The 22,872-nt window shown below is 38.4% G+C and overlaps 1 protein-coding gene across 1 annotated transcript; it reads left to right on the forward strand.

Moving 5' to 3' along the window:
- Positions 1-1,117: 1,117 nt before the first annotated feature.
- GOLGA5 (golgin A5) lies at positions 1,118-19,823 on the forward strand. Its single transcript, XM_076345325.1, has 13 exons — positions 1,118-1,243; positions 2,032-2,647; positions 5,440-5,661; positions 6,746-6,965; positions 7,534-7,657; positions 8,486-8,689; positions 9,876-10,046; positions 10,706-10,834; positions 12,797-12,895; positions 14,549-14,774; positions 16,069-16,174; positions 17,449-17,512; positions 19,159-19,823. Exons 2-13 carry the CDS (start codon positions 2,083-2,085, stop codon positions 19,237-19,239), a joined length of 2,211 nt encoding a protein of 736 aa, XP_076201440.1. The 5' UTR covers positions 1,118-1,243; positions 2,032-2,082; the 3' UTR covers positions 19,240-19,823.
- Positions 19,824-22,872: the final 3,049 nt, after the last annotated feature.

The raw sequence follows: 22,872 nt of genomic DNA on the forward strand, positions 1-22,872 counted from the left end.
AAGGGATGTGGGAAGCCCCTCTGTTAATATCAGCTAATGTCTCTTCTAAGACTGGTCATGATACCTTACGTGAACTTAATCTGAAAAAAAAAGTTAAGACAACCTCAGTATATTTACCTGTTACCCAAGTAAGAGTCACCTTTGCTTGCACAGCACCTTTCAAGTATTTTCAGCAGAAACAAGGTGATATTAGTGTTATCATACGGGACAAATGTATCGGAAGGATTGTTGCAACAGGGTAAGGTAGAGCCCGGACATTAAAGCTTCTGATAAAAGTTTTGTGAATCCAGGAGGTTAAAAGGACACCTTTAGCTATTTGTATTTGTTGTGCAGGGGTGTGTGTGTGTGTTTATATCTGGGGGGGTCCCATGTTCCTTGGTCTCTTACAGTTGCCCTTGAGGATCAGGTCATTCCCTTCACATCTTCCCCAAGTTGTGGAGAACAGAACGTAAATGCCCCATGTAGTTTCTTCCAGTCGAAATTCCTATAATTTATTGGCAATATCAAGGGCCAAGGTGTTTTTTTCCTGGGGGCCTGTACGATGGTCTGACATCCCAACCTGGGGAGCAGAGACAAGGAGAAGGGCTTCCCGGGCCTGGAGCAGGCCCTGTTTTAGAGTCCATCCTGTTTGGCCTGGACACCAAACGGGTCACCCGCCATTTCTGGGCAGAGGCAGCGAGGCAGTTTCTGTCAGGTCAAGCAGCCATTTATAAACCACCATCCTTAAACCCCGTGTCAAGAAAGGCAAGATCACGCTCGGCTGTTTTTAACAGCCGCGGCGAAGACCTTCCTTGACCCGTCGCACTGCGGGGCTGGAGCTCCCCCTGCCATCACAAGGCAGAAGTGCAGGAAACGTGAGCGCCGGGGACCTCTTCCCTCAGGGGGGCCGGGGACCGCCTCCCTCAGGAGCGGGCCGTTACCGGGAGGGAGGAGCAGGGCGCGCGCTTCGGCTCACCCCGCTTCCAGGCTCAGCCCCGCCCCTCCCACCGGGCGGGGGGGGAGTGGCCATAGGCCACCCACCTCCCACCGGTGGGAGGGGCGGGGCTTGTCGCGCTGTGCCACCTCACGCATCTCCCGGCGCCTCTTGCGCCTGCGCGCCGCGTCCCGGAAGGCGGCCACGTCTGCCGGAAGATGGGGCTGCGCCGAGTCCGGCCCAGGGCCTCGCAGTGACCGTCGCCGCCCGGCGCCCCCTTCCCCTCTCACGACTCCCCTCGGGTCGGGGGATCTCCCGCGCTGGGAGGAGGTGAGGCCGGGCTGTGCTGAGGCCTCCGCCGCTCCTGAGGGCCGCCGGGTGGGGGCGGGGGGGCGGGTACAGGCAGCTGTGCTAAGGGTGGGCGGGGAGGGGGGGCAGCGGCCACCCTGAACGTCGCCCTCCCGCCTGGCCTCGCCTGCCTCTGCGCTTCCCCCTTCCCGCTGTGGGTGTGCTCGGCCAAGGGAACCTCCACAAGCCTGCCCTGGGGTGAAGGAGCCGTTCCCGGGAGCTGGGATAGAGGCACACGTCGCCTGTGTAGTCTTGCAGGCCCTTGGTGCAAGTGAAGGCATGCACCTGTCCCCGCTGTTGGTGTCACAGAAGGGACAGCAGGCTGCAAAGTTTGTTGGGGAGAAGTTCCACTGTCTGACCCAGATTATGAATCTGCAGGCCAAACATCTAAGGCTTTGTTGTTATCCGTTCCTGTAATAAGCATCTGGCCACTTTTCCTTCCCCAACTGAGTTTGGTTTTGTCAGGTGCAAGTAGACTTTTATTTTCTATTATTGTTGCAAATTGGCTAGCAGGCTGGATGCTCAGTAGCAGGTGTTGATGCCAGAAACAGATATGGTCTGATAGCTAAGCCTTGGTTTTGTCTGTTCTCCTTAGAAACTGATTTGGTTTATTTCCATTAGTTACCACAACAGTGAAATACCAAGCGAGTAGGAGAAAAGTATTAAAATAATTACAGCATGAATAGGTAGACACAACAGTTGTTTAGGTACCTGTACATCTTGTTTTATCAACACCAGTCTGATTTGTAATCATTCTATGTCTTTTGCAGCATATGGTCCTGAAATTTTAATTTTATAGAGTTTATCAAGAGACATCCATCATGTCTTGGCTTGCTGATCTTGCTGGAAAGGCAGAGGATCTACTCAACAGAGTTGATCAAGGAGCTGCATCGGCTCTGAGCAAAAAAGACACGGCAAGCAGTGCAGTTTATGATAATAAGAATTTGGACTCTGCCAATGAATATTCTGAACTGCGCCAGCATACTGGAGAACTGAAATATCAGACGTCATCCAAAGCAGCCTACATCTCCTCAGCAGCTGATAATATCAAACATCAAAAGGCCACAATCCTAGCAGGAACAGCAAATGTTAAACCAGCACGTAGGACATCTTCGGAGGTTGCTTCTCCAGTAGAAAGTGTTTCCACACCCAGAGCTGCCTCACATTTTGTGAGAAGAAAAAAGTCGGAACCTGATGATGAGTTGCTATTTGATTTTCTCAACAGTTCGGAGAAAGAGCCTAATGGAAGGATGGACTCTAAAAAAGAGAAGAGCAAGGCACCTGTTCTTCAAAATCACTCTCGGACTTCAAGCATTAGTTCTGTGTCTACCAGTACACAGAGTGCAAAAACTACTGAAGATAATTCCGTCAGGAGCCAAGGCAATGGTAGTTAAATAGTATTGAACTTAGAGATATTTAAAACCCAAGTATGTCTAGGGTAAGACTAGGTAATGGATGTACTGTCACTTCATGAAACATTTAGTGGTAGTAGTATGTCAAGTGTGTGGAGTACAGCAGGGTCTTTAACATTTTTTCATCACTGGGATAATCTTAGATACCATGCTGATTTGACAAGCTGCATAATTAATACCTAAATCTTTTGTGTTCTCGATCTACTTCATTGCTACTGCTCACCTTGACCTCCCTGAGCTATGACCTAACCTTGCATCAGCCCCCATACATCCCCACTTAGAAGCACAGGTGCTGCTGCATTTGATCACTTGGGGGCCCTTACCTGTTGTTGCCACATAGGAGAGTGTGTGACTTTCACCGGCTGGTAGATGGTGTTGGCTATTGCCCAATGCACCATGTGAGTTGATGTGAGGTTTTCTCTGTTCCACCATGGAAAAGGGGTAAGCTTGTCCTGCAGAGTGGGAAGTTGGATGTGGATAGACTGTTGTAGAGCTACAGGCATGAGAGAGCTGGATAGATAAAGCCTTCGGGTTTGCCAGAAGTTGTTCATTACTGCAGTCTAAATCCAGATGCCTGAAAGAGCCTCCAGTCAAAAGTTGGGGCTATTCTCAAGTCAATGCAAAGGGGAATGTGGCTGGGAAGTGTCAGGAACTTGTGTTCTCTGCCAGACTGTCCAATCTATACTGTCCTTGCTGTTGCTCTGCTACTTTGCTGTTGTTTAGTCTATAAAATCGAAGCAAATGGTGATATTACTTCTTAATAATGTAGTTAGAATATTATTTGTCCAGTACTTCGAGCGTATAAACCATTGTAAATGCCAGTTTTTTACTTACTACATTAAGTATGCTGAAAAATTTTAGACGTGAAAAGGGATCATTTCCAAAGATGTGAATATTTTTGTATTTCTGGGTCTGTAACCTTTCAATAAGGTTTACTACTACTAATAATAATAATTCAAATATGTTAGACCTGGCTATATGGCCTTGCTGATTGGTGCTTAAGGAACGTATTTGTTTTGCTCAGTGTGGCCTGTTGAATTTTCTTCTGAGGATTTTTGAGTGGAGTTTGCATTGTGGACCTGCCAAATGAGGAAGCACACAATTACAACATAGAGTTTGAGCACACTGGTCTCAAAGTTGATTGTATAGATACCTCTGTGTCATTTAAATGTTCTGTATAGCATCTGTTGAAGTAGCTTATGATACATTAGCTATAGACAAAAACAATTAACGTTATACTTCGTACATTGACATTGATATAATCTAATATGTCCTATAAATGGTTAATTTCTTGCTGTGTTAACTTCATTAATCTATTGAGTTTTCCAGACAAAGGAATGAGGATAAATTGTCTGATAATTTGGAAATTGTGTAAATGAATCAAAAGGAAGGAAATGACACTTCTTAGAACCGTTTAAATAGGAAAGGGGTTTGAGAAAATGTGGAAGAAATCTTGCTGTCACTGCTGCTACTTGTTGGTGTGTTGTTCAGAATTAATACTCTGCCCCAGCTCCCTGGACTCTGAGTGATAGGGGCTGTTGCAGTGGTAACAAGGAAAGTGGAGCAGGTTGGTTGATGATCACAAGGTGAAGTAAATAACGTTGTGACAGCTAAACTGCAGTCTTGCTTGGAATTAGTTGCAGTCTATCCCCCTGGATTTTCAGCAGTTACTCCTCTGGGACATACTAAATTCAGAAATAATATTTTTTGGATTGCCTGTTTGTTTGCTCATTGCGTGCTGTGTTGCTTTATCTTAACACTGCTGCAAAGCTTCCAACTATACATGCTGGAATCAAGACTGTTACAGTGGATGTATGAATTTCACAGCGTTAATCCAGGATGCTCTGTGTGTGTTTGTGTATGATGGGGAAAGGCTGTTCGTTCCTCCTTCCCTGCAAGGGACTGTTGTTCAGAATACTGCCGAGTTCCCGCACCGTTCTCACTGAGGTTCTAAGGTTTAAAAAAAAGAAAAATAAAAATCTGTATTTTGGTTTCTGTAATCTAGAGAATTACAGTTTGTATTGGCAGAAAGCTTTTAACAGTTTGACGGAGTATATCTACCTTATTTTTTCATTAGAGAAAGGAGAGATCATGCTTCTACTTCAAATCACTGCAACTTGATTTCTCATAGTAAAAGTGCTTTTGAAAAAATTTTTTGAGAATTACTAATGCAGATTTATCAGTAAGATGATGTTTTGACTGAAATTATTCTTAAAATGCTTTTTTGCATAAAGATAACTAAAATACGTAGCTATGTGGCTGAGATATATTTAGGTTTGATATCAAAATGACTAAGTGTAGTCATCTGAACAGATTTTTTTTTTTTTAAGTAAAATTTACATCCTCAAAATCTTAATGGAAAACCAGAATGAACTTGTTAAGAATTCCCCTAGTTAGTTGCTATGTATATTTAATCTCTTCTGTTACTCTCTCAGCTTCTGAAGACATCTCTGGGCAGCATAGTCATAAAAAAGTATTAATGTTTTGAAATCCTAAATTTGACATTAATAAGAAATTTTATAATTTCTATGTCTTGTCTTGCAGGATTAACAAAAACACTGCATGATGCGTGTATACTGTATAATAGTCCTATTTTGTGCAAGTCCCTTGGGAGAAGCAGCTCCATATTCCGTTTCAATATAAGCTTTTTTAAAATTTTATTTTATATTATGCATTTAACCACTGATGCAGAACATGGAATTGCTGTTTATATCAAGGCAACTTACAAATACATATATTAGTTCTAACTTGCATCTCTCTATACAGAAACTCCAGACAGTTCAGATTCTGGACTGGGAGCACAAGGGGATGGCGTGAAGGATTCATCAATAAGTGCAGTAACTAATCCTAGCCTTTCAGCTAATGATGATTCCAAATCACATGAGCTATCCAATCTTCGTCTGGAGAATCAGCTGCTGCGGAATGAAGTTCAATCTTTAAATCAAGAAATGGCTTCACTAATTCAGAGGTCCAAAGAAACACAAGAAGGTACTGTGGTTTGGAAACTCAACTGTAACATATTACTAAAATGCTAGTGAACTAGAAAACAATGCTATTTCTGTGTTAGTGTTTTGTATTTATAATAAAATCTTTCTAGTTAAATTTGCATGTATGAGTTACCAAGCAAAATGATTCTTGGTTTCAGAATAATGAGCTGGGAGAAACTAAAAGGCTTGTTCAACTACAAAGATAACACAAATGTTGATTAAAATGATGTGATCAAGTTAGTTCCAAAACTTACATCTTATTAAAAGAGTGTTAGCAGATGTTACTAGTATTAAAATACTTTTCCTGCATTTTAACGGCTATTGCAAAATACTTATTTTTAAATGAGTAAATTCCTTTAAATACTTCAAAATCTGACTGCTTTCTGGCTGTAGGCTATAATCTCTGATGTCTAGAAACTGACCGTAAAAATATAAAATTTAATATTTTTGTATGACTTCACTAGCTTTTTCAAAGCCAAATGAAATGACAAATACAAAAAATGTGAATATAAATTAAACACTTAAATGATAAAACCTTGAGCAAACTCCTGCTGTTAGGCATACAACTGAGGGACCGCATTTTTTTCAAAGTGACTGTATGAGCCAGAGAATTTTAATTTCCATTGAAGTTTAATATGTGATGTTTGATTAAAACCAGAAGGCTCTGTAAGTATTCAGGCGTTATTTCAACACTGGTGTATTTTTCTACTGGTTTTTAGGTTGAGCTTATTGTCACATTGAGTTGGACTAGATGCTTTATGCAGAGGTTTTCAAAGGCTTGCTCGCACAGGGATATTCAACAGTAGGCCGTTGCAAGGGGTGGGGCAGGTAAAATTTGTCATCTGCAGTGTGACACAGAATGAAATGCCTGTTTTGAGATCACCTGCAAAATTTTATGGGTCGTGTTCTCACAGCCAGTCTGGCATTTGTTACTTCTTCTTGGTGGCTCATAAAGGTTCAGTGTTACTTGAACTTCATTGTATTTAATTTCTTTCTTTAAGAAATGTGATGTGTGCATCCTGACCATTGACAAGACCTTGCAATACCTACTTTCGTGAACTTCAGAGAAACTTCTTATTTTGTAGAGTTGAATAAATCCCGGGAAAGGGTCGAGAAGTGGAATGTTGACCATTCAAAGAGTGACAGGATGGTTAGAGAACTTCGAGCTCGAGTTGATGATCTGACAGAAGCTGTTGGTGCCAAGGATTCACAGCTAGCTGTGCTGAAAGTACGGTTGCAAGAAGCTGATCAGCTCTTAAGTGCTCGGACAGAAGCTTTGGAAGCATTGCAGAGTGAAAAATCACGGTACTTTATAATTTCATACTTCGTAGTTCTGCAAATAGTAATAAGTTTGAAAATTCAAGGTAGATGATTGTCTCTTTAAGAATAGAAATGAATAAACTAATGGGGAAAGGGATTGTATCAAGATTTGAAATAGGATTAAAGTTTGCTCTAAGCCCGCTATATCATAGCTGGCAGTGGGAACAGGGCACATGAGTATTAAATAGGGGCAATTGTCACCTGATTATTGAAATCCATTTTGTATAAAGTATTTATGTTTGTGTCAGAGGCCTGAAGCTGAAGATCTCAAATATTTTTGTCTTGAAAAATACATTTGCTTATCCACAAATATGAAGACTTTTCTGACTATCTCAGTGCTGGGATAGGAATCGGCAATTGGATACTCCAGAATATAGATCAGGGAGGAGATGCGCGAGTCATTAACTCCAGGCCTCACACCTGTAGCCAGCCATATTCAATAATTTACTGGGTAAATTTTCAAAACTGGTCTGAAAACCAGGTAGTCATATTTCTACCTGAAAATCATACTAGATTTCTTCTTTTTCAATTAATATGTATATCGCTCTTTCAGGATAATACAAGACCACAGTGAAGGGAGCAGTTTGCAAAATCAAGCCCTTCAAACTCTTCAAGAGAGGCTGCGTGATGCAGACTCCGCACTCAAGCGAGAGCAAGAAAGTTACAAACAAATGCAGGTTAGACATGAAGAGTAAGGGAAAGTTTCAGACTCTACTTTTTGGATCAAATCTGTGAGGTTCCAACTGCTCTCTCTTCCCCTTGACTTCAGTTCCTGTTCAGGGTACTAAGTGCTTGGAAGGATGTGCTGTTTGCTGCACTAAGTATCCTTGTGATGCTAGTTTACTTTTTATATCTTATTTTGAAAGCTTCTTGATTAAAAGTTTTTGGGGATTAATGCTGATAATTTTTACTGGTTTTTTTCATGCTAACTTTAATATTAAAACGTTTTAAAACTAAATTAGTAATCAATTTAATTTTCCATGCTATGTTGTTACACAACAAATTGTTACACAATTTTAATATGTAATCTTAAGAATATTAAGCTGGATGATCGCTTCTATGGTAAAGATGTGAGTACATCATTGCTAGAGACTGCTGTCCACACTTAGCTTGGCCTTTGTTATGTATAATAGCAACTTTGAAAATCTTTATCAGCATCTGGGGTTTTTTTTGAAGTACATCAAAATATGGCAGACTACATTTGATAATATTTTTGAGAGAAAAACTTGCTTTTTGTTTACCAAATAAATGTAAATAGTAGGAAGATTGTTGCTCCCTCACTATTTCTGGTGCGGGAAAGAAATGCATATTTTTACTATATTATTTAGCACTTGCTTAAGCAAGCAGGATTTCTTTCCACATAGCACTAATGCATCTTTAAGTTGGAGGTGGTAGATATGAGGTGTTATGTCATGTGTAGTTGCTTTTAAACTTTCTTTTTTCATTTCTAGGTTAAAGTTGAGACTGTGTTTAAACACAAAGTATTGTTTCTTTATTGCTAATAGAATGAGTTTGCGGCTCGTCTAAGTAAAATGGAAGCAGAACGTCAGAACCTGGCAGAAGGGATAACTGTAGCAGAAAGAAAGTATTTAGATGAAAAGAGGCGAGCTGATGAGCTTCAGCAGCAAGTCAAAGTAACTAAAAACAACCTAGAATCTGCAAAACAGGAACTGACAGACTATAAACAGAAAGCTACTCGCATACTCCAAGTAAGCATTTCTGTAAAGAAATCCAATTTGATTTGTACACTTAACTTTTTTAAGGTGTTATGCTTCAAATAATCTAATTTGTGGGTTTTTTTCATGTGACCTGTAATATATTTTGGGGCATATCTATAATGATACCCATATAGAACAGCTACCAGTCTGCATTTTGTAAATTTAAGTTTACAGATTGAGTTAAGTAATTGAAATGGAAGTTCAGGTCCTGAACTTCAAGAAAAATCCAAGTGAACCATTGCGCTTATTGTGCAACATCTGTCAGTGTGTTCCGCATCTGAGTCCAATCTTAGGCAGATAGATAAATAGATGTGACCTACAGTTTGTTCCACACCCAGTATTCTTGAGTCAAGAATTCTCTTGCTCTATTCTGCTTGAGGCTGAAGCATAGCATATAATGGATACTTATGTGTAAACCAAAGAAAATATTTTTATACATTCTGAAAGGTTGCATGTGATTAGCATTATATAAACAATGGCAAAATTAGGTATTCTGTGCAGTTCTGTACTACTTAAGTTGTCAAAGATACCAAATCCAAATGTGGTCAATTTGAGCCTTGTTTATAAACGTTAGCAAAATGTTGAAGATAAAGGTGTCTGTTTAGAATGATTAATTTAGTCTGATATCCAAGGACAGGTTTTAAATCATCTTGATAAATACGAGAAGCATGAGATCAGAAGTCAATGTCAAGCTAACATTAGGTTGACTCTGAATAAAATGGTTCATCCTCTTTTCCAGAAGAGTTATTGCTGTATTTGGCGCTTATTTGGCTTTGTTGGCAGGAGAACGGATGGACTGAAAGGGGATCAGTTTTGTCTCTAGTTTCTGTTAGTGTTCGTCTTCTCTCTTACGGTAGCTGGAAAGCCAAAATTGTTATCCATGACATGTTTAACATTCCAGGCACTTCTAAACAGAAAAGCTGTACACTTCCTCAAATAACACAGGCTTTCAGTAAATCCAGTCTCATGGCATACAGGAAGTCAGAAAAATTATCAATAGGGAAACATTTTCATTTTAAAATGTGTAGGGTCATTACTAACTTGGCTAAAAGAACAGATAAAGCAGTTCTTTTACTGTATGTCTACATTTGAATTTTAGAGCAAAGTCATTTTGGCATGTTCTAGTTGAGCACTTGTTAAATACTGCAATAAATAATATATTGATTTATTATTTCAGTCTAAAGAAAAGTTGATAAACAGCTTAAAAGAAGGCTCTGGTATTGAAGGCCTGGATAGCAATACTGCAAGCACAATGGAACTAGAAGAACTGAGACATGAGCGAGACACTCAGAGAGAAGAAATACAAAAACTAATGGGGCAAATACAACAGATGAGAACAGAGCTGCAGGTAGCTATGATTATGTACACATGTATTTGTAGTTAACCATGCACAAAGGACTGTTTTCTTGTATACTTTAGGGCTGTTGCTTCTAGTGTTTATTTGACCTAGTATTAAAATAAGCCAGTTTTTGCTCAAGGTGAGACAAGTGCTTATTGATACCCAATTTCTTTCCATGTTCTCTTTCACCGCTTCAGGTCATGTGGGAGGAATACTATAGATACCACTTCTCTCTTCCCTCACTACTGTGTGCTCCTTTTGAGGGAAGCATTTTTTTCCAGACAAGCATGGTGATTTCTGTAGAGATCACCTATATCCTTTTCTGCAAGGGCTACTAATCCTTGAAGCAACTGTAATCCGAGTTGTCTGCTGGCATAATTGGCTCAACCCAGCAGTTGCACACAAGCCTACTTTACGCAGTTTTGGCCTGTAGACAGTAGAAGGGAAAAAGTGGAGGCTTTTCATGTTCACAAAACGCATTTATTTTATTACTATATTAGTAAAAATATTCTGTATAAAATGACCAAATGTCATTTATTCAATACAGCTTCACCTTCATTTTTCTTTGAAGCAATATTGCAGATACAACTTTTTTTTTTCTGTTACCTAGGACAGATTGTAGTATTGTTTGACTGTTAGTGAAATGGTAACATTTCTATTCATTTCAGGATATGGAGACTCAGCAGGTAAGTGAAGCTGAGTCAGTGAGAGAGCAGCTTCAAGACCTACAAGAGCAAATAGCAGCACACAAAATGGCCAAGCAAGAGGCAGAAGCTGAACTAGAACGGCAAAAACAGGTAAGGAATTCTTGAAAGCTGATTGGTCTTTTTAGGCCTCATGTGGTGTCATCAGTAAAGCATTTGGCTTAATAAGAGAGTAGCTTAAACAGTATTTGTGTTATTTTTTGCCTAGTATTCCAGAGAAATCCCAAAAAGCTTAATGAATGTCACTAGGCCAAACAAAGCGCAACCAGTACTAAGCAGTGCACAGGGCCTTCTGGATACTGCTGATAAATGGAGATCTTGCTGATGTATTAAAGAATAAACGTGACCCTAGGGAGTGCACAAAATTGATCATGATCTTTAATTTTATTCAGCAGGGGAACAATCAAACAATAGGGATATAGTAACACTTGTAACCGTTGTTTATGTCAAGAAACTCAAATACTAAAAATGGTTACTGTGGAACTTCCTGTGCTCAATTACTACATAAGATTTAGCTTGTAAAACAATGTTATTGTAGTACCAATTCATAGATTTTTTTTTTTAATCCACTTGTTACTCAGTTCTGAATCTAAATTTTGTTACTTCCAAACTGCTTTATAAGACAAATTGCTGATAAAATTATATTAATGAATGTTGTCAGATTGTGTCATCTTTTTAAGCAAACTCCCCCTTGATTTAAGCAGTTTTGTGCTAAAAAGAGGGGAAAAAAAGGCAAACTTGTATTTCATGTGAACAAACTTACTATTCAGTAGAAATCAGGTAAATGCTTTGCACCCTATGAAAAAATTTCTCTTTAAGAAAAGGCTCATGTAAAGAGAATTAATAATGAGGAAAGCAGGAGAGTACACTGTATCTGCTAGGAACAATTTATCTTATAGGATTATCTGTCCTTCCAGAAATTACATTTTAATGAGATGCTAGCAGCTTAAACTAATTAAAAGGCAGAAGTTGAGGTCTGCTCTTGATGGATAGCTGATGTTTATTATACCAAAGCAGATGGTAGATTGTATTCTGTTACTCCTGCCCTTCTGAGGGGTATATTTTAAGTCAATACTACACACAGAAAAAGTGAGGTGAATTTAAAAAAAAGAAAAGCCATTATCAGTTATTACAGAAACTGATGTATTCCTTTTGATGACACACATTTACATGTGCTTTTGAAGTAATTGTGTGCATTGATACTTAATACAATTATGGTCTGTTCTATCTGGGAATTCCTTTAACTATTGCCATAAGGTTTCTGAGACTGAAGATGGAAAATAAGTAGAGGCGTTACTTCTTGTACATCCAATGGTTTGAAGGGAGAATAGGATTATCTGTTTTCTGTAGCAACTGGCAGCGGAAGTGATACAGTGATTTGAAGGCTGTCTTAATTTAAAAGATAAGCATGACAGGTCTTTAAGTCAGAGTTAAAATAGCCGCTAAATCATGGTAATAACAAAACTTACGGTTAGATTTGCTGTTCAGTAAGTTGTCCCTTACTAATATCCCTTCCCCTTTCGCATCTGTTATGTTAATTTATCCTAAACTTTAAAGGAAGATCTGTGTCACACAGGACTATAGATAGATATGCCAAGGGTTTTGAAACACTTTTAAAAAATGGTATCTCGGATTGATGGGTTTATTTTAAGAATACAGATTCCCTCCCTGAAGTATTTCCTAATTGTTTAAGTTACATTATTGACGTCGTTTCAAGATAGCAATATGATAAATGGTGAGAGTATAAGGAAGATAAATTATGGTCCCATTGAATTGTGTGACTCTTAGTAAACTAGTCTGGATTAATATTTATACTATGTCAGTCTTCACAAAAGGATTTGATAAGTCTTGTAGGTTGTGTCTTCATACTCAGCTCTTCCCGCCCCCCCTCCCCCCATCCTAGCCAGACACTTAACTAAGATTAAATTTCAGTTTATATTTGGTTGCAGCATATTGCCTTCTTGTGTTCTACTGTGAAACTCTAGATAAGAGAATGTCTCTCAAAATACATATATGTATAAAATCTTTTATTTGTGATTGTGATACATTTTATAGGAACTCCATTATACTGAAGAAGAATTGTATCGAACAAAGAACACTTTGCAATGCAGAATAAAAGACAGAGAGGAAGAAATTCAGAAGCTCAGAAATCAGGTACTGTGTGTCTATAGAAAATAGTTTTATCACCTTCAGTTATGAAAACAGTGATGAGAACTATCAATTTGATTAAACTGTACAAAAGAAACGTAAAGGCTTTACTAATGAGTTAGTATACTTGTTTTCAATACAGAGTAGTTTTGAGTGGAGGGAGTACAAGAAAGGAACCATGAAGTAGTAAATAGCCTGGTTTATAATTGCATGTGCTTTTGTCTTCGGGGGGGGGGGGGGGGGGGGGGTGGTGGAAATGAACCTGTGTCCCAACTAGACCTGATGGGGTGGTGCTGGATCACCGTTCTTTTTGAAAACTAAAAAAAGTCATTGGCACTTGATTAGGTCATCATGATTTCTGCAAAGATCCTTTTAACTGGGCATAAGAACATAAGTAACATCCTACAGACTCAGTGATCCATCTAGCCTACTGTTCTATCTTGGACAGTGGCGATGGGGCCAGCATGCGAGCCTGGCCGCTTTCTTGACTCCCTTGTACTCGCTCAGCATCAGCAGTTGAATTAGGGTCGTTAGTGTTTAAGTCCCTACTAAGTCCCACCAGTATGTTTATGGACCTATTTTCCTTGAATCAGTCTAATTCCTTTTGGAACCTTCTGATACTTGTCAGCCCCCCCCAGTCTCCTTGGGCAGCATGAAGGTATAGGCCTCATTTTGTGTAAATCATCTTAGCATAATGAAAAGTAGTCTATATGTAGAGAAATTGATAGTCTAGAGTCAACAATGGTCAGCTGTACAGTTAGAGTGTCAGAGGATTTGGAAATTGTTGTGATACAAATTTCTTGAGCCTGTTGGCGGATGATTCTTCTGGTAATACTGGCTTCAGGACTACCTGCACCTGCCCTGGTGCATTGCATCTAATTTGTATTTTTGATATCTCACTGCCTCTGGTTCCTGTTGATTCTGTTTTTTCATCACTGAAGCTACATCTTTGATGCTACAAGTGGCTGAGGTCCAAGGCTGTAGTGAATAGACGAGCTACTCGTCTATTAGCACATACGGCTAATCTGGAGATTCCCATTTGCTTTAAATATTTTCTGCAAATTGAATTACATGATCCATGTCTTCATTTGCTGTCCTTGCAGTTTCTATTTGCTAGTACACTCATGTTTTCTGCCTCAGTGCTCCTCAATTCTTCTGCAACATAACCTGCATTTTCACCATTTTCATTCAAGCTTTCCTGTAGAATGGCATCAGATTCTCCCCATTTGTACTGAGTTTTTTCTTCCTTGCTTGAAAACATTTTACGTACTCACTTGTTTTGTGAAATAGCAAGTATGACAGCCAGACTGGATTATCTTGCTATTGTCACGCCTACCATTTAAACTCAACTCTGAGGCATAGCATTGATTTTTGTGATCAAACTTATGATTATACAGAAATGTTCATATGATTAGAGGTGGAAAACACAGGAATACATTTTTACATAGCTTCTTCTGTCATGTAAAATCTTGTTTTAGCAACCGTCGAAATTAAGTTTCTTCTTTATTGTGCTCATTGGTGATCATTTTGATAGTATTATCCTGTAAAAATTCTGCAATGGGGTAACTTGGTTCTTGGAGGGCTTAGATTTTGAGAGTTTTGTAATGTGTCAGTTGGTCAGACTTTGAACTTACTCTGATTTTTTTCTTTGTTTTTTAGCTCACAAACAAGGCTCTAAGTAGTAGTAGTCAGACAGAATTAGAAAATCGGCTTCATCAGCTGACAGAAACACTAATTCAGAAGCAAACCATGTTAGAGAGCCTGAGCACAGAGAAAAACTCCCTTGTCTATCAACTGGAACGACTTGAGCAACAGCTGAAGGCTATCCAAGGCACTAGTACTAATGGACCTTCCATTAATATGGCAGGCATTGATGGTGCTGAAGGTAAATAAGGAAATATAATACTTAAAACTCTGTCCTTTCTGCAGTTCAGGCTTTTATATTTCCTAATGCCTTTCCCCGAAAGTCTGAGTTTATAAGGAAAAATAAATGCTGAAAATATGCAGCTTATGCCAGAGACTTTGTCAACAACAGCCAGTATCATAAAAAATAGTTAAGTAGAAGCTCCTTTTTTTGTGTAAATTACTTTAAGTAAACTTAATAAAGCAAAATTCATCTTTAATTCTCAATACTATGGCACTATTGGAACAATCATATTTACAAATCCTGTCACAGGTGCAACTAAATCTGTCTTTTGGGGTTTAAACTGAATGTCAGAAGCAGGATATAAGTCTTCTTTTGTAAAAAGGATTTGGGAGGTGAGAAAGAACGGGATACTTCCTTTTGAGAGTTGATCAGAATTCTGGTTGAAATCAATTTCCTCCTTGCTTTCTGTTTTTCTTGAAGAGCAGCTTAAAATATGGTGGTTCTGCTGAGATTGGTTTGTCTGTACTGTGTAGCGATCAACCTGTATCTCTAGGAGAATCTCAGCAGTTGATCCATGGTTTTGAGATGTTACTTTTCAAAGTCAAAGTTTGTAATTTTGTATATATGGTAAGTAACTTTAAAAGCAATGGACAATTACTAAGAGGTGTAAAACGACAATCCAGACTTTTGTTTCTCTGCTTATGAAAGACTTTTAAAGAAATAAGGCAGGAGAACTAGCAAATTTGAAATATGTTTCCTTTTGGCTTGTTTTTAAGTAACTGCAGTAAGCTTAAGTTTAGTTGCACAAAGGTAACATTATCTGAGAATCTTTTTTTTTTTAATGAAGTTGATACATAGTAAAAATGTAAATAAAGTAGAAATTTTTGGAATATACAAGTTAGTATCAGAAATGCTATCAAAGTTTTACTGTATGAGAAATAAAAGCAAATAGAGAAACTGTGACAGTATCAAACCCATCATTTTATACACCTAATAATAGAATTATTACATGATAGAATTGAATATCAAGATGTCCATCTAGTCAACTAAAAAAAAAATTTTAAAAATGTGCTAAGTTGAAGAAACATTTGACTTGATTGTAAGTTTCTCAAGAATCCTGCCCTCAAAACACACTCCTCTGCCCCCAGCAAAACAGCACCAACAAATCACATTAATAACTATTTTTAATAATTAATCACATATTATTAATCACATACTATATATCTTTGTTATCCACTATCGATTTGTTTTACTTAAACAATTTAACTGGCTTTAGACTAATGAGATTTTTTGCTTTTTTCCCTTCATATAGGTGCTCGTATGCGTAACGTTCCTGTCCTGTTTAGTGACATGGATACTAACATGGCAGGAATGTATGGGAGAGTTCGCAAAGCTGCCAGTAGTATAGATCAGTTTAGGTAAGAGTGTCCTAAGGGAATACATTTTGTAATTGCTGGAATCCTTTTGCAGTTTTCAAGTGGCACATCTTCTGTTTTGAATTGCTTCTATGAAGGTAGAAATAAAAAATAATGAAGCTAAAGCATGGTATAAATATACTAAATATTGACCTAGTTCACTTATGCTTTCCTGTGATATTAATACCCTTGGTCTTTTGCAAATTATAGTCAATTATTTAAACAACGCTTTTGTAGATTTTGATACAAGAGAATCACTAAACTATGTACAAAAAAACCTAACCTTTTTCGTTACTATCTTCTACCTTTTTCACTTTCAGAGGTTTTGACTGTGTCTGTGATAAACACTGTAAGAGTGTATTAGTGGGAGAGTATCATATGTATTCTTTTACTCCTGTTTAGGCATCCTGACCCAGTGCAGCTGTTTACCTTGAAAAATAATCTGTTCAAGGAATTAATAAACAAAAATCATTCGGATCCAGCAAAAGATTTGCTTTGATCCCTTTTCTGAGCAGTTAGGTTAATCAAAAGTATTCACAACAAAGGTCTGCTCCAAAATTTGAATCAAATACCAATAGAAAACAAAATTAGGTAATACTTCCTAGTGCTTTGAAAGCAAGATACCTTGATAGAAAGTCCTTTGTGCTTCCATGGTACTTCAGTTTCATTGTGAAGAATATCAGGATTTCCATGATTGGGACCTATTATACGGGATGTTTTAATACTAAACTTCATTTGGCAGTATCATACTCACTTCAGTATGCACGTGGTTTTTTTAACTGACGTTACTGAGCACACATCTAATGCAGTATGCTTTGTAGCACTGTAGCAGTAAACCTGGAAAACCCATGTCTTTTTAATCTAATGAAATGTAAGAATGGTAGCGATCTATCAGTTTTTTCAGAGGAATCCAAGGTTTTAGTTGCTTAAATCTTTTTGAAAGATTCATGACAGCTCCTCAAGTAACAAAATTTGACAAATATATGGCATATTTGTGAGTTTTAAAATACCTGTAACAACTCTTGAGTCTTAGCTCTTTTTCACAAACTCTGAGCCTAGCATGTAACAGAAAAACTTAGGAAAATATGTTTTATGGTCTGCATTCTGAATTTTCTCACTCCATTTAATGTCTTGGAATACATGAAGTAAAATTCAAGTCAAACAAAGCCATGTGTATAACATCAGCTGATGTTCATGAGTTTGTGGTGACTGGAATGAGAGGAACAGGAATTTATTGCTCAGTGCTAACTTGCGCATTTTGTTTTTCTCTTGTGTAGCATTCGGCTGGGAATCTTTCTAAGGCGGTATCCCATAGCAAGAGTCTTTGTAATCATTTACATGGTGAGTAACCTTTCTTTAAAGTAAGGAATTTAATGCAAGATTTCTATAACCAGTTTATATAATACTTCTTAAATTGCAAGATGTTTGGTGTTCAAAAGGCTTTAACAACTCAATGTATTTTTTTGTAAAGCAGACTAAATAGTTCTTACGTAACAGCATTTTGGAGTCATGTTGCTTGGCAGTTTTCAGTTTTTCCCAGGAATTCTTAGTATAGCAGTCTTAAAGACATTTATGTAACTACCATTTAAAAGACTGTAAAAGCAGAGGTTTAGTACTAAAATACAGAATAATAGTGACCTGTTGCCAGGGTTAACCCACCACACCTGCATGCACTATGTTTAGGAAAATGACATCTGTTAGAGCTTTTTTAATATTTGGCACTTCACTTTTTGTTCAGTGACTAATAATCACACTTCTCTAGTTAGCTGAAGAAGTAGCAAGAAAAGTTTTTCTTGCTAGACTTAAACAGTAGACAGTTGCTCATCCATACCAGGTGAGATTGTCAGATTTGCAATTGATAAAAATTAAATTCTTCCGTTTTCCACTGGAGGGCAGATGTCCGTCAGTTTAAGTGACCTGTGGTGAGGTATGTGTGCAGTCTACCCTGCTTGAAAATACTCCACTAGTTGAGCCTTTGAGTCTTTGAAATGAAAAAAAAAAAAAAAAATGTTTCTTGAGAAGGCATAATGATTCTTCTTCTGAGAACAGCTGTCACTATTTCAGGATATAAAGCAGACAGACACACGTGAATAAAGGAAATGACAGTTTCCCCCTGCAGTTGCTCCTTCCAGCCTATTAGGTACTGGAAGGAACAGGGCTGTTTAATTCTTAACCTCTCTTTCATCTTGTTCATGACTTAGACTTACCAATATACGAATAAAATGCTTTGTACCAAAACACTGAAGACTTCTACCACCTAAGCTGCTATCTGAAGAGAAACTCAGTGATGGTTGCATAGGAGCTATATGTTGGGCAGTCAGTGGCAGTTACCCTTTTTCAGCTTGAGCCTTGACTATGACTATTGTAACTTGATTTTTTTAAATTTTTTTTAAAGGAAATGTGGCTTATGTGTTCTGTCAATTATCTCCCTCGTTGCACCCCCAGCAACTTCTATTCTAATTGGATAGTTTCAGCCAAATTTGAATGAGAATTAACATTCCTAAAAAGTTCATAAATATGCCTCAAATCAGTGCCTGTGGTAAGGGAAGCAGAACTCAGCTGTTTTACAAAGTCTGGTATCAGCTAGTTGGCACAGGAGTAGTGGCTTACCAGTCACTTGAGGCAGATCAGATAATGTACTGGCTGGGGGCTGGATATCAGAGAAAACAGCTGGAGTTACCGGGGCCTGGAAGGAAAGAAAAGCCAGAGGACATAAGTCTGTAGGAAACCAGGCTGCTTTAGTTTTGCTGTTTGTGTAAAATCTTTAGTTTTCTGCAGATGGCTTCTTCAGAATCTGACTCAGCATTTCATTGTGCAAATAAGAATTCTTTTTTTTAGGAGTATCTGAATAATATGAAAAATATTTAATCAAAATATTTCTACAAAACTAGGTTTTATTAGTGCTCATTGAGAGCTCTCATATTTACTGCTGCTGTGAATGATGATTGTCAGTGCTGATAAGTTAATTCTTTCTTTTCTTTTTCCAGGCATTGCTTCATCTCTGGGTCATGATTGTTCTACTTACCTACACCCCAGAAATGCATCATGACAGTCCCAGTGGCAGATAGACTGAGGCAGGACCATATGCTGTGCTAATGTAATTCGCAGTGTCTAAAGACACTGGCAGTGTCTTTAGAACAATCAGTCCTGAAATATCAGCAAACTTTTCCTCATGGTTTTTAGGAAGAATGAAAATCATCATGCCTGATTTATCACTACTTTTCAAATAGATGTATAATACTATGTTGCTTTTTCAGTTTACCTAAAGGAGCGTCACTTTCCTGGAGAAATAAAGCTATTAAGTTAAGCTATGGTTAACCTTTACATTTTACGTAGACCTTCTGGGGGTTAGTGTAAAAGGTAAGGGTTGCAGCTACAGAGAAATGCAAGGATTTCTGAAATTACAGATATATATGATACAAACTATTTTAGATCATACTGGATGTGGGCTATGGTCAGGTAATAAACTGTACTTAGCAATTTAAATAAACTTTATTCTTTCTGGTTTCTTTCAGTCTGCTTTTGGACTTCTGTTTTAACTTTGTAAATAATAGGCTTTTCCTTAACATGTTAAACTGAACAAAGGACAATGGATTGGTGCAATATCTTGTTGTAAATAAGTTTAAAAATAAAATATTATGCATTCTTCTTAGCTTTGTACTTCTAGTGCAATAGATGTATCTTCCCTACCAGCTGAATAGTGACACCACCTATTTAAAGGCTGGTATTCTAGCTTTATTAGAGAAAGAGAGAGATGGTTTTGAGAAAGAAGGTTCAAACTTTTTAGAAATAATGGTGTTTCTTTTTGCACTTGAAATGTATATATTTTAACTGCATTTTCTTATACCTCTCTCATTACTACGTGTCTTAATCAGATCTTATATTCATCGAAATATTTATTTTCTAAAGCTTTGGGTACTTAATTAAAACTATTTCTATATAAAATCTATCAAAACATCAAAAATTGCTCATGTCTAAACACTTACCAAATATACTAATAAACAAACCTCATCAAATATTGGTCGTAAACCCCATAATACCAAACCAAACCTACTGTAATAGATCTATCGTTAGACCGTGGCATTCTGTAATTATGAATTCTCGATACGTAATAATACAAGGTCACTTCCTTTCCGTAAGAAATTTCTTGTTTTCTTGTGTGGTGCTCAAAGCTGAGTAATGAAAAGATGTCTACAAGGAATTTGTCACTCCTGCTCTTAAGAATACAGTCCAGTTTTCATGCGACTTGAACACACTAAGCATTAGTCCTGTGAATGAAGTCTGTCATGCTAACTACTATGGAAATGTTACAGTAGACAAATGGCTGTATTGCTGCTCTGATTCACATCTTGCAGAGAAAACTGAAATATTTTGGTGAACTAAGTAATAAAAGAGAGCATTTACTGGAAGCTGTGTCCCTGCCCTCTGTCACATTTGCTGCACTTTGCCTAATTCCTGTTGCCTGTTTTCTTTTCAATTCTGATATTAAAGCCACTTTTGAACCCTGGGGAGAGCTGATTGCTATAGAAGCAGATCAGGTAAGGTCCTTTGTACAACCTTTTTCTGTACACATGCATTTTTTTCATTTAAAACCTCCAAACCACTGAATCTTTGGATATTCCAGTATACTGTGAAAATCTGGGGGGAACATCCTTAGTGGTACAAATCCCTTACAGCTTTGCTGACACCACACCAACTGCACATCTATTCTTGCTTCCTTTCTCCCTATGTTTTTCTCTTTTTCTGTCCTTTTTGATATTTCTTTTTTTGTAGAGATCACCTCTTGGAATCCACAGATTGTTGGGGGTTTTTTTTGGTGTAACTTACTAAAGCCACTACAGTGCTTCTAGAACTATTTATCATAAATTAGTATTCTTTTCTTCAGTTCTTCCAGATTTTATGCTAGAAATTTTACAGGGGTAAGCACCGAAAGATTCGTGCTGACTTTTGCCTTTGAACTAGGCTCTTGTATTCCAGTATCAGTTTGGGCTTAGCTAGTGTTGACCCCTGTGATGTCTTAAGAGTTGAGAATAATGTCTTTAGTGCAGGGCACTGGAGTAGCATCAGCCTTGTGTTCTTGACCTCTGTGTGTGCTGCTAAGATGTTTCTGGTTTTATTCCTTGTCCATGAAATGATGTATAACATACTTTGATTGTTGCAACTTCAGTTCCCATCTTTACCATCTACTAATTTTCCCTTTTTTTAATACTTGTAAAAGAAGGGCACAGCTGTTTGAGTACCTGATTATATCCTGATTTTAAAAAGGTGCAATGTTAACAACCAAACTGTGAATCGGTGTGTTTTCACCCAGTAAAAAAACCTGTAAGTAGGCAGCTTATAGTTCCAATTCCTTGCCAGGCAAAGGGCTGTTCAGTGTGGAGAGTAACATGGGATGAAGAAACTAAATGCTACTGTGCCACTAAAGGCTATACTACAGTTTATGTAAACACTTTTAAAGCTCTCTTTAAAGCATAGAAGAGTATGAAAAGCCTGTATTATGGTGTTAAACTGTTCAGAGCTATTTTGCCCCATGATTCATTTTAATAAGCTGCACATGATGCAGTGCAAGAACATGCAAGACCGTGTGATGGAGTCTGTCTGAATATAAATGTCAAATTTTGAGTTGAACGGTAAGATATACTTCCTGCCTCAGATTACCAATGTTGGGCTCTGATGTCATCTGTATAGATTTGCAAAGTGTGCCACAGCTATGGGTCAAAGGTGACATAAGGACACCATTTCAACAAGCAGCTCCTAATGGTGTCAGGAGGTTGCTTTACTGAACAGATGGCTTTGGAGCGAACAAGAAGCTTCTGTTAGCCTATATCTTAAGTGGCGGGAGGCTATTCCAAGTGCCAAGTCTGTTCTTGAGGGGTATTGTACTACTGGGCAGTTAAACTACCCCGACTTCAGAGACCAGCATAGCAATTTAGGGCTTTAAAAAATAATTTACAAATGCTGAGCCTATCTTTCCATGCTCTGTAGCCTAGCACCAGAAATAAATGGCCATAATAACTCGCAGCAAATAGGAATATCTGTCTCCCAGCTGCAGTATCTCACTGTCTTGAGAGCACAATAGGTTATTGTGTGGCTGAAGAAAAGTCCTTTTTCGTTTCCTTCCTGCTAGGACTGAACTGCTCCAGGTACCAAGCATACACCTTGAAAGAATAAAAAAGGTGAAAAATGAGGAAGAGAGGGTTGATAGGGGGTATCAGATTATTTATTTATATTCCCCCTCCCGATTTATGCTCAGTTTACGTGCTATGGTCAGAAGGACAGAGAGCATTGTGATGCCTTTCTGGAAGGGGGTGAGAGGAGATGTCCCCTCTGGGATGGCCGGCAGCGGGCTCGGGGGGAGCAGCTGCCAGACCGCAGGCGAGGGTGGGAGCTGCTCAGGCAGAGGAGGCTGCAGAGGGAGGTAGGATGAGTAGCAAGAGCAAGACTACTCTTTATCCGGTATTTTGCAGCCTAGAAAAGGCCTATTTCTTTCAGATGCTGCTCATCTTGGCACATGTTCAATTAGATAGATGTAGTCAGAGCCAGATTTGGGCTTCTGCGAAAGAGGACTTTGTGTGAATACTCACAAGCCCTCTCATGACAACAAACTCTTCTTTGCCACCTTGGTTTGCTGATACCTGATCTCTCTGCTTTATTTACTGTGCTAGGCCAGCCATATGTATACCAAGACCCTGTACGAAGGA

This window comes from Aptenodytes patagonicus, chromosome 7 (genome assembly GCF_965638725.1).
Source record: "Aptenodytes patagonicus chromosome 7, bAptPat1.pri.cur, whole genome shotgun sequence".
Taxonomy (NCBI): Eukaryota; Metazoa; Chordata; class Aves; order Sphenisciformes; family Spheniscidae; genus Aptenodytes; species Aptenodytes patagonicus.

Bases quoted from the DNA above. Each gene is read 5' to 3' on its own strand.
- GOLGA5 (XM_076345325.1), top strand. From the start codon at position 2,083: ATGTCTTGGCTTGCTGATCTTGCTGGAAAGGCAGAGGATCTACTCAAC. The intron at 6,966-7,533 runs GTACTTTATAAT...TCGCTCTTTCAG, and splicing joins TTGCAGAGTGAAAAATCACG to GATAATACAAGACCACAGTG. The intron at 16,175-17,448 runs GTAAGAGTGTCC...TCTCTTGTGTAG, and splicing joins AGTAGTATAGATCAGTTTAG to CATTCGGCTGGGAATCTTTC.